Genomic DNA, 12252 nt, shown 5'->3' on the forward strand with positions numbered 1-12252 from the left:
TCGAGAGAGAGAGACAGAGCATGAATGGGGGAGGGACAGAGAAAGAGGGAGACACAGAATCTGAAGCAGGGTCCAGGTTCTGATCTGTCAACACAGAGCCCAACATGGATCTTGAACTCACAAACTGCGAGATCATGACCTGAGCTGAAGTCAGACATTTAACTGACCGAGCCACACAGGTGACCTATTTTTTTTTTTAATTTTTTAACGTTTTTTATTTATTTTTGAGACAGAGAGAGACAGAGCATGAACGGGGGAGGAACAGAGAGAGAGGGAGACACAGAATCGGAAGCAGGCTCCAGGCTCTGAGCCATCAGCCCAGAGCCCGACGCGGGGCTCGAACTCACGGACCGCGAGATCGTGACCTGAGCTGAAGTCAGATGCTTAACCGACTGAGCCACCCAGGCGCACCCCCCCTTTTTTTTTTTTTAGAGAGAGACAGTGTGCATGAGCCAGGAAGAGAGGCAGAGAGAATCTTAAGCAGGCTCCATGCTCAACATGGATCCTGACACAGGGCTCCATCCCACAACCCTGGGATCATGACATGAGCCAAAATCAAGAGTCTGACACTCAAGTGACTGAGCCACTCAGGCACCCCTCATGATTTATCTTGTTGTGGTTGTGTATTACACTGATTGGTTTTCATATGTTGAACCATTCTTGAGTTCCAGGAATAAATCCTACTTGGTCATGGTGTATAATCCTTTTAATGTGCTGTTGAATTTGGACTAAGTTCAGGCTCATCTTCTCTGTATTGTTCCAATTTTAGTATACATGCTGCCAAAGCAAAAAACTCCTGTGGCTTTCTTTTTCAAATGGGGCATAAAGTGGGGCGCCTGAGTGGCTCAGTCACTTGAGCCTCTGACTCTTGATTTAGCCTCAGGTTATGATCTCACAATTGTGAGACTGAGCCCTGCATTGGGCTCCTCACTGAGAGAGGAGTCTGCCTGAGATTCTCTCTCTCTCTCTCTCTCCTTCTGCCCCCCTCCTGTGCTCCCACTCTCTTAAATAAATAAATAAATAAATAAATAAGGCATAATGTACTTTGAATTACATAATGTACTTTGCATTTCAATTACCAAATGGGTCAATGTCTCAAAGAGCAAGAATTCTTTTCCATGCCTGAAACGCTGACAAAAATTAACACATGCTAGTTCTTCTCCTTGTTTCCTTTGCAGAAGTGGCATCGCATCCTACATAATATACCTCAATTGTAACGTCAGAAAGTGACTGCCTCTTTGGAAGATGCTGTTTAACAATTTGACCCACAAAGAGCATCCAGATTTGTAGATTCTAGGACACCCTATGAAACTTGTTGGTCAACATACCCAAACTGTTTAAAACGAATGAGAGTATGAATTAGATGTACTGGGAACTCAGTTCTCCAATGGATTCAATAATTCGACTTTTAGGGTACTTAAAATACAGCCCCTCCTCAAAATAATAATAATATAACATTACGTAACATAAAATACAGCCCCTACTGTAGTAATGTGCGGAGTGTGCGGAACATAGCGGTGGATTCATTTATCCGGCTGAGTAGGGATCCAAACATATATGCCAGGTACCAGGGACTCTGAAGGACACAATTCTTTGGAGAAAAGTTCCAGGGACCACACTTTAGTTGTCAGTGGACAACAGCTACTGGGAATTTCTGCTTCTGTTTCACAACTCATCGGACTGGCTGGGATTGGCCCAGAGCTGGGAAAAGAAATAAATGTACAGTTCACTTATTTAACAGGTATTTACAATACCTAGGGATGATGTGTCAGCTTCCGAGAAGCCTCCTGCCAGATGCGGCCCGGACAGGGGGTAAAGGGGGAAGAGAATCTCTCCACAGGGCGCGGGTCCGGGAAAGACGCGAAAGGAGGAAACAAAACCGAGGCCCGACGTTGGGAATAAAACCGGCACCTGAGGAAGGGATCCACCCTTGCCGACCTCTCAGGGATCTGGGCCTGCGCCCTGAGCGGCCCTTCGTGCCTCGCTCCGCCCCCCCGACGGCGCATGCGCCTGGAGCTAAGCGGCGCTCGCGCTCGCAACAGCACCTACGCAGCCTGGTGTTTCTCCTCCCCACTCCGTTCCTACCCAGCTGTCTGGGAGTTGTTGGCAACTAGGGACTGGGGTGGGACGTGGAGTGACTTCTGGTCTGTGGTACTGGCCAGTTACCCTATAGGCGGTGCTCTGGCCTAGAAAGAAAGGTGAAATCACAGACTTTCTAACGCATTCTCCTGCCACTGCCATCGCGAAGCATCTGGAAGCTGTCTGGGCGGGAGGGGGAGGGGGGGCGAGAATTTTAATCTTGTTTGGAAGCAACCAGGCACAGGGGTTCTTTTTATTTAGAAACACCCTGGAGGTAATGGACACCTCAGAAATATCATCCTTTCTTTGTCTTCCATAGGAAGCTGAATTATAAAGCTGCGTAATGGTTACTTTATGGGGCGCCTGGGTGGCGCAGTCAGTTGAGCGGCTGATGAGCCCAGCTCAGGTCATGATCTCACTGTTCTTGAGTTACAACCTCACTTTAGGCTGTGTGCGGTGCAGGCAGTGCGGAGCCTGCTTGAGATTCTCTCTCTCCCTCTCTCTTCCCCTCCCTTGCTCGCTCGCTCTCTCAAAATAAATAAACTTTAAAACTTAAAAAAATAGGGGCGCCTGGGTGGCGCAGTGGGTTAAGTAAGCATCCGACTTCAGCCAGGTCACGATCTCGCGGTCCGGGAGTTCGAGCCCCGCGTCAGGCTCTGGGCTGATGGCTCAGAGCCTGGAGCCTATTTCCGATTCTGTGTCTCCCTCTCTCTCTGCCCCTCCCCCATTCATGCTCTGTCTCTCTCTGTCCCAAAAATAAATAAACGTTGAAAAAAAATTTTTTTTTAAATAAAATAAAATTTAAAAAATTTAAAAAATAGTTACTTTGAAGAGAGGAAAGAAAAAAGGAAAACCTCACACACACACGTTTATAGGAATGTTTTTGTCTTTGCATCTTTTGAAATGTGTCCAGTCTGCGGTTTTGTTTTTTTTTTTTAATGCTTGAGTATGTCCTTGACTCCTCTATCAAAATGTAGACACGAAAGAAACTGGCAAGTTTAAGAAATCTGAGTAGAATTCAGTAAAGCTGGATAGAATTATATGTACGTGTTAAGATAAAACATCTTGTGTAAACCACCAAGTTTTCCTGAATATTTCTGGACAGATCTTCAGGGGATGGGGCAAAGGTGCTATAGGAAAAGAGGAACCGGACGCTTTCAGAAAATTATTGGCAGTGGTGGCCTACAGGAAACAAATCTTTATTATCTCTATTGTTGTATGTTCCTTTTGGATTTGCCAAAGAAAATTAAAAGGTAAATTTTAGCGTGAACTCGCTAAATGTGGGCATTTGATGTTTATTTTTGTAAAGGAAATTAAGTCAGTGTGATTGGCAGGGTTGAGACCTGAAGTTCCTCTTCCGGATAAGGAAAATTTCTCTTAGTAATCTGTAGACTGGTTATGGTATACTCCTGCCCCCAACCTTGCAAGATAACTTCATGCTCCCTTCTGTAAGGGAAGTTTTGAGAAAAAAAATTAGTCTACTGTGCCTAAAAGGATTTGCAGACAAAAGGCGGATAATGAAAGATGTCTGACACCTCTCATGCCCTGGGTCACCTGAACCCATTCAGTTTCATTCACCAGTGAGTGGTTAGCGGATGTAGAGCATAGGAATTTGGGACCAGAGGTTGGAGTTCCAAAAAGTTGAAAGTGTAAAGTCAAAGGCCAGAGGTTTATAATGTTGCTTCTTAGTTTGTCTTATTTATAAGTAGGAACCCAGAAATGAGCTCCCAAATAAAATATTTTAGGAATAGTGTTTCTTAAGTAACTCCAAATGTCAGTACATGGACAGGGAAATAAATGAAGTCTAGTGGGTAATGCATCAATCAGACTGAGCAATGAATAGGAATGAATAGCAATGAATAGGATAGGAATTCCCCACAGAGGAGAAAAACCACAGAAGAGCATACTTAGTAAAATTTATTTTTTTAAAAAAGAAGAAAAACAATAATTTATGCTCTTGGCAAAATAAAGGATCTTGTCAATATAAATGTTTCTTAGAAAACATATGAAAAGATAATATAATATACATATCAATAAATCATTATCAACCTTACAGCAAAAGCAATGATTCCATAACAATGATAAATGAGAATATTTCTGGCCCTTACACCACAGTATTTCTGGAAGGTCCGATGATTCCTCCTTTTTTTTTTTTTTAAATACAGATGTGCCCTCATTTTAAGAAACCCTGATGCACACATATCTAAATTTAGAAAGTCCATTGATTACCTTTACAATCAACAATTCTGATTGATTGATTTATTGATTGATATAATCTCTGAACCCATTGTGGGGCTTGAACTCATGACCCCAAGATCAAGAGTCACATGCTCTACCAACTGAGCCAGACAGGCACCCCATAAGATCAACAGTTCTTAAAAAAAAAATCAACGAAAATGTTTCTGTAAGGGATCTTTCAAATTAGCAAACTTTCCTAATGTGTTTAGAAAATAATTAACCAATATATGTGTCCCCAACTTCTTTCATTGTAGTTCTATTGCATAAAGCGAGGTATACCTGAAGTGAAGCAGTAACAGAATTAGGCCTCAGACCTGACTGGAGAGAGTGTATTCTTATTTATAGCATGAGGAAATGGTTGGGACACAAATTCTCTCAATCTTTTGTTTCTCTTATCACGAGCTTTTAATTTTCTTGTCTCTGGTGCTTTCTGGTAAATTTTGTTCACCAAGTACTCTCAATAAAAAAGGAGGAAGTCATATAGGAGGGGGCAGATTAATGAATGAGTGAGTCACTCCAGCAGAGCAGAGTGAGAGGACAATCTGGGGTTCAGAGTGTGTATGTGGACATAGCTGGGGGAAAGCAGGAGCGATTCTGAACGCTTGACATGCTTTTGAGGCCCCTCTCCCAGTAGGGGCACCTGATTCCCCTTGAGGAACAGCAAGGCCCAGTCCAGCCTTCCCCAGATGGGACACATACGCAAGAGAACGGACTTGGGCCTATTTGTCACACTCCTCCTGGCTCCCTTCAGTACAGTGATAGTGCAGCTCGCAGAACTCCTGGATCCGGCTACAGGCCTCCAGCATCATCACTGTGGGGACTGTGATCACCACTCGGAAGAAATTCGGGTACTCAAAGCACTGCAAAAATAAGAGCCTGTTATTCTCATAGCAATAGAATCTGGTACTAAACCACCCTACGATGGCCAGGGTCCTAATCAGCAAGAAGCTGTGATGTCATTTACTCAGAGCTATCAGTTGACTCAGTTCCACTGTGAAAGGTGAAATAAAATGGGGTCAGTTATGTCAAGGGGTTTTAAAATGGACCCAGAAGGCCATCAAGGAGATGGATCTTATGCACCTCTTCACCCATGAAGCCATGAACTTTTGAACTGGGCCAAGCCACCAATCTCACAAGGACTCAGCCAGAGTCTTGAGACTTGCTACAGTGAGACTTCGTTTAGTGATAGCCTTAGTAACCAATTACATTCAGCCAAGATTAGTTTTCTGCCACCAGTCAATCAAAATTCTTTATAAATAGCATATACAAGCATTCCTTTTTGTCTTTAAAAACACTTGATTTTTGTTCTGGGGGGTGGAAGGACACTATTTGGGTCACTGCCCAGATCTGTGTTCCCCAGATTGCAATTTTGAGACACCGAATAAATGTTTTTGTTTTATTTTAGCTCCGCTTCTTTTCTTGGTTGACACCATCATTGGGGTGCTAAGTCTAGAAACAATTCATCTTAAAAGGGACTTGTGGGACAAGCCTGTTTCCCCTCACTTAAAATGTTCAGCCACAACGTTTCTTCCCGGTATGGATGGGATAATGATGAGGGAGAAACAAATTTTAAATAGACGTCATGAAACATATCAGTTTGAATCTTATCAAATGAGAATACACTTTGTTGAGGGGAAAAAAAGGCAGGCTAAAGACCAACTCAACCCGAGGCTCTAGAAACTGTTGGGAATGTCCTGAGAGACATGAACACTCACCGTTGCTGGGAGGCAGTGGACTGACTGCTCAGCAACTAACCGCTCTGTGAACTCCACATCATTCTCAAATTCTGGGAAATGTTCCATCTCAATGCCAACCTATACCAATTACAGGGAGAGGCAAACTTATCAGGAGGGAAAACAGGCCAACTCCCCGTGCCAGAAACTAACATAGGGACTGCTCTAAAAAATATCTTGGAACTCTACTACTGATAACTAAGAGTTCTAACACTTAGGAGCCCATGGAATTTTTCATAGGAAACACAGGATGTCTTTATATTAATATTTTAGTTTATTGAAGCATTCCTTCCTGGATGTTGATAAGTGAAAGCTGGAAATAGAATGTCACTGTTTCTCTAAAAAGGCAACATTAACATTGTGAGCCGGGCAATTGTTGATTGCATGGAACTATCCCACCAATTACAAGATACTAGTGTCTCCAGTCCACAAAATGCCAATGCCCCAAGTTATTCTGGAAACAGGGGCACCTGGGTGGCTCAGTCGGGCAAGTGTCAACTTTGGCTCAGGTCAAGATCTCAGAGTGACCTGAACAGACATTCAGAACAAGGCGATTCCTAAACTAACAGGCCCGGAGGCTTAGCTGGTTGTCTTTGTGAGTCCTGCAGACCAGCTTCTGCTTGCCTTATAGAAAATGCCTGCCACCTACTTACTTACCATGAGGTACATGGCCCCAGAAGGGCGGACTGGCCGGAGTCCAGGGATGGCGGCTAGTGCGTCATAGCAAAGATCAACGTTGGACTACAAGAGGAGGCAGAAAGATGTCAAGAATGAAAATATAAGTGAAAGAAAAGCACGTCATTAAAAGTAGAGCCCACACTGGAGGCAGGGAACCTAAGTTTGCTCTGCTGGCATCAAGGGCACAGGAAGTAGGCGAGAAAAAAATCCTATCACTTTTGGCCAGGAGCAGAGTGAAGTGCCAGAAATGAGAGACATGGAAGGGTGGATAGTTACACTGATGCCATCTCCTGATTTGGAGGCCCCATAATGGCACACTGCTCCAGAAACGAGGACATGTGATTCCTAACTCCACTGGCGGCATTTCCTCACTCCCAAAGTAAAAGGCTACGGGCTGCCCTTACCTTCAAGAAGCTCAGAGTGTTGTGGTAGAAGTCCTGAGGGGTGCGATGTAGGATGCTTTTCAGAGCTCCCTGGACAATGGTGCAGGGTCCCAGGATCCGCTGACTCAGTTTCACCAACCCATCTCGGATCTAAACGCCCCCAACCCGCAAACATATTATTTAGCCTTCCTTAAGCATTCCAGTTTTGGGGATTCTGGTTCTGGCCATTCTTTCCATCAAACCTGATGGAAAGTGATGGTGTGTGCCTATTGGCACTCTTAGATCAGACCACTGGGGTTTGTAGCCCAGCTCTGTCACGCACATGCTGCGTGACTCAGCAAATTGTACAATGTCTCAGTGCTTCAGTTTTCTCAACCGTAAAAAGGAGATAATACTATGGCCTCCTAGAGTTGTTGGGAGGATTACAGTAAAATAATGTGTATCAAGTGCTGGCATATTGTAAGCCTGCAAACAAAATCAGGTTATCATTATAGCTATTGTTTCCTTATTTGTGGTCCTAAAATTAGAAGCAATGGAACTTCTTCATAGAACCAGGTACAAGAAAACTGAGTTTTGGAGAGGAATCACTAAGTACCATCTTTACCCAGCATCTTTTGGCACCCAGAACTACAGGGCCAAGAAGAAAGAAGAAAAAACAACACTAAAACAACAAAAAAATCACCACCCAACCACTGTGCATGCAAATTAAATACACATATATATCCTAAATTAGACATACTGTATCACCTCATTGCTCTTACCTCATTGCCAAAAATGTCTCTTCGGTCATGGATGAGGATCCAGCCCAACCTCCAGCCAGGAACCAGCCAGCGCTTGGCCAGCCCTCCACAGGACAGGATGGGGACGTTGCTGCTGAGGGTGGCCAGAGGCTCAAATTTGGAACCCGAAAACACCTGAGGAGAAGAGATCCTTGCAGTTGTCTTCTGGCTTATTTTCCTCCAAATCCCATGCCTTCCAGTCTTTACCTTGTATAACTAGGAACAGGGCCTTGGATTTATGGGCTCATCCTACCCTAAAGCATAACTGGGAGCCTAGGAGGCTTCAAAGGAGACTATACAGAGACATATAACCTGACATCTGGTCCGGATTAAAGGAAGCCTACGATGAGGATACTGATCCTGGCCCAGGAATATATACAACTCAACAAAGCTTGCTCTGGGGAATGAATGCTTGTTGGAATTAGACATTTAAAAATATAATAGGGGTCCACAACCCTTTACCTGAGATTCTTGGGCCCATATTTGTTGCAGAATGTAGGATTGTTTGGATTTTTGAGAAGTTTACCTGGATCATATATTATGTAACACCCCCAAGGCAGTGCGGGACGGCACTCCTAATCAAGCATATTAACATTTCTTTCCCTTTCCTTACATTCTTGACAAATATGTATATACATATACAAGTGAGATACATAGAAAATCTACAAATATCTTTACATCAAGTCAAGCCACGTTTTTCCACCAAAGGAATTTCAAAAATCTTCAGATTTTTATAGCTTTTTGGACTTCGGAAAACTGGCTAAGAGATTGTAGAATCTATATGTACTTTTAAGAGTGCAGGGATACTGATATGCTGTACTGAAATGATTAGGAATTACTTCTGGTGTTTTTGATGCCACCTCTAAAGGTCCCATGAAGTAATTTGGAATTGAGATTATTGTAGTGATAGATCCTGCCCAAGACTTACCATGTCTCCATATATCTCATCAGCTAAGATGGGGACACACTGCCTTGCAGCCACTAAAAATAAGAAAAACAGGCTGAAATCATTTTTGTTGTTGTTGTTGTTGTTGTTGTTGTTGTTAAGTAGGCTTCATGCCCAGTATGGAGCTCAATATGGGGCTTGAACCCACGACTCTGAGATCAAGACCTGAGCTGAGATCAAGAGTTGAATGCTTAACCAACTGAGCCGTCCAGGGGCCCCCAGGCTGAAATCCTTTTTAATGTGAATTGCCTTAGCAATTAATATTCACCTGGACTTATTATATTTTGCATTTCATATTTATGTGTTTTGTTTTCCAATTTAAGAACTATAAATTCTTATACTCTTCCAGGATACAGAGGCTAAATATACCATTTAATTAACCAGATATTTCAAACCTGCTCTTCCACATATGGGAATAGTGAAGAGGCAAGTGCTGCCTTTTTCTCCTTCTTGTAGGTGAGGTCTACTGCTCCAGGGGCACACTATTCACTGGAGACCCCAGTAGAGCTCCCCCACCCCCATCCTCAGCTCGGAAAAAACCCTCTTCTCATTCCAGGAAAACAGCTCAAGGATCCTATCCCCATATCTTCTCCTGTCAAATGAAGTCTGATGGACTTACCAGCCAGAATTTTCTGGAGATGACTTTTACTGTACACTGATCCACAGGGGTTTGATGGATTATTAACAATGAGACAAGCTGTCTTTTCATCAATTAGAGATTCCAGTTGTTTCAAGTCAATTTCCCAAGACTTTTCTGGCTGGGGAGGAAGAAAGGGTGAGACTAAGATGGTTCTGAAAACTTGAGGGGGAATATTCACTTAACAGTATATTCTAAATAATAAAATGTGTTTGTGGCCTCCACCACCCACTTCCAAATCTTTCTGTGCTAAGACAATTGTCATATATTTTTACAAAGCCATAATTGAACACTGGGGTCTAAAATTAAAAAGTTGTTTACCAATAAATTGTAGAGTTTGACCTCAATTCCCATTGATTCAGCCAAAGTCCTATAAAGAGAGAAACCGGGTCTTGGAACTAGGATGTTTTGTCCTGGGTTGGCCAACACAGCTAAACAAAGTTCAATAGCCTGACTGCAGCCACTAGTCAGAATGACATCCTGTGAAGAAATAAAAGGTACATTTTGTTAGGGGTTCCAACAGCAGTGGGAGAAAAGACATTGTCAGATAGGTGAGTGGGGAGCAATAATAAACTTACTTTTACAAGCTCTAAGTAAAGTAGTAAGGACTGTACTAAGCCAAAATTGGGGGAAAATGCTTATATATGTCCATTTCTAAATGTTGAAAATATTGACCACTTAAAAGAAGTAAATCACTTTAACAAGTACATGTCAGCTATGACTCAGCAGACTTCCATGAGAGATCATTATGACCTTGGACTTTTTCACTTGGTTATTTGTTTACTTTTGACCAGAAATTTGAAGCCTGATTCCTCTCTGAAATACAGACTGAGGGCACCTCTTATGTTAAGAAATATCAACACACACAGTAGACGACAGAGGGAGAGTGGCATTTAAACTTGTGGCCCTGCCATCGATTGAATATTCCATAGTACCTCAATCTTCCCATCTGAGTGAGCTTTTTTTTTTTTAATGTTTGTTCATTTTTGAGAGATAGAGACAGAGGGTGAACGGGAGAGGACAGAGAGAGAGAGAGAGAGAGAGAGAGAATCTGAAGTAGGCTTCAGGCTCTGAGTTGTCTGCACAGAACCTGACAAGGGGCTTGAACTCATGAACCATGAGATCACGACCTGAGCCAAAGTTGGACGCTTAACCAAATGAGCCACCCAGGAGCCCCCCCATCTGAGTGGGGAAGTGAATGATGGAAGCTACAAATTTAAGAAAGAAATTTAAGAAAGATCTTATTGGTAAAATAAAAAAATGTTACTTATTTGGTGTTATGAACTATTGTTTTTTAAAGTTCTTTTGCAGAGAATCAAATGTAGGGGAACCTCTGAATCCTTTGAGCCTCAAGACAGAACACCATATAAATTATATTCATCATTATCATCATACTGTAATGACATTAAATATACTCAGGGATTAAGTGGCCTCACTCTATGAGAAGTTCTCAAATTGCTAAAGGGAAATTCTTCACTCCTTTTGTTTCCCGAAACTGTTATTCCTTGTGGAACAGAGACAAGGAAAATGGTATAGTTTGCCCAGTATTACTTCAGAGCTGTTACCTTGGTTAAGCCCTACCTTAGCTTCCAGGGGTGCCTCGGGCCGGTGGTAATATGAAGCAATATCCTCACGACTGGATAAGTAGCCTGAAAGAGCCGGAAGGAAGAAGCTGAAAGTTTGCATCTGGCAACTGACCACTATGCCCTAGAGTCAAAAGGACCTCAGGCTAAATCCTGCCCCTGCTTAGAGCACAAACTGTTCAGTTTAGCTCTCAGCCACTATAGATAAAGGAGTTATGTGTTACAATTTTATAATAATCTCACATGTGTAAATAACAACAAGGAGAACTTTCCAAAGTATAAAATACTCTGCACCATCTTGATTACTATGATTATGTTTTATTTTTCATAAAAAACAATATTTAGATTTTTCCTAAATCCCTTCCAGGACTATATATTTTGAAGACTTGTAATTAATGCATGTAATACATTGGGTGCCTTTTAAGTTTTTTACATTATATCATATACCTATTAGTGGTTTTGCACAAGTTTTTCTTTTAAATTCAATTCTTATACAATATTTCCAAATGTTGGCTTACAAGTTTGACGTAGGGACAGCATCATGCAAATTGCTTTGCGAAACTGCTTTTAAGAAGACTCCATTCAATTATAAAGATACAATATTTCATAATGTTCCACTTAACAGTTAGAGATAAATGTCTTGAAGTTACATAAATCAGCACTTCCTTAATTACTAATAAGGAAGAGAATTTTCCTAGATAAATGTTATGGCCTATATTTCCTTTGGCATGAAATGTTCATATCGTTTGAATATTTGTGAAGTTGATAACTGGTTTTGGTTTTTCAGGTTGAATCTGTTCCCTAATACTTTGGGTATAAAAGTTATAAACTTGTTTTATAATCTAATTTTTGGTCTTCTTTTGTTGATTTTTGTTTTATGAAACTTTATAAAATATAAACAATCAACCTAAGAATTACATCCCTCAGGCTCTTTGAAGTGTTTTTAAAATTCTATTTTAGCACAAAACTGGATTTGCATTCTACATTAGAAATATGTCACTATATCTTGTCATTTGCAGCAACATGGATGGATCTAGGGGGTATCATGCCAGGTGAGATAAGTTAGACTGAGAAAGACACATTCCATATGATTTCACTCACTGTGGAATCTAAAAAACCAGCAAACAAATGAACAAAGAAAAAAAGCAGAATCAGAACTATAAATACAGAGAACAAACTGATGCCTTCCACAGGGA

The 12252-nt window shown here is 41.8% G+C and overlaps 1 protein-coding gene and 1 long non-coding RNA gene across 6 annotated transcripts in view; both read right to left on the minus strand.

Annotated features, from left to right (window-relative positions):
- The window catches only part of LOC125152647 (uncharacterized), a 39804-nt gene extending 37819 nt beyond the window's left edge, over nt 1-1985 (minus strand). Inside the window, exon 1 of the long non-coding RNA XR_007147257.1 lies at nt 1755-1985. This is a non-coding gene — a long non-coding RNA (uncharacterized LOC125152647). The remainder of the gene's footprint in view (nt 1-1754) is intronic.
- A 1996-nt stretch (nt 1986-3981) lies between these two features.
- Nucleotides 3982-12252, minus strand: part of TAT (tyrosine aminotransferase) — a 49666-nt gene continuing 41395 nt past the window's right edge. For all 5 annotated transcript variants that reach the window (XM_047835703.1, XM_047835704.1, XM_047835705.1 and 2 more), the window contains 9 exons: nt 11055-11122; nt 9795-9953; nt 9456-9594; nt 8819-8871; nt 7873-8025; nt 7133-7261; nt 6708-6791; nt 6033-6131; nt 3982-5177 (listed from right to left, as the gene is read on the minus strand). In XM_047835703.1, the coding sequence (XP_047691659.1) occupies nt 5037-5177; nt 6033-6131; nt 6708-6791; nt 7133-7261; nt 7873-8025; nt 8819-8871; nt 9456-9594; nt 9795-9953; nt 11055-11122 (1025 nt within the window). In that variant the 3' untranslated portion in view covers nt 3982-5036. The remainder of the gene's footprint in view (nt 5178-6032; nt 6132-6707; nt 6792-7132; nt 7262-7872; nt 8026-8818; nt 8872-9455; nt 9595-9794; nt 9954-11054; nt 11123-12252) is intronic.

This window comes from Prionailurus viverrinus, chromosome E2 (genome assembly GCF_022837055.1).
Source record: "Prionailurus viverrinus isolate Anna chromosome E2, UM_Priviv_1.0, whole genome shotgun sequence".
Lineage (NCBI taxonomy): Eukaryota > Metazoa > Chordata > Mammalia > Carnivora > Felidae > Prionailurus > Prionailurus viverrinus.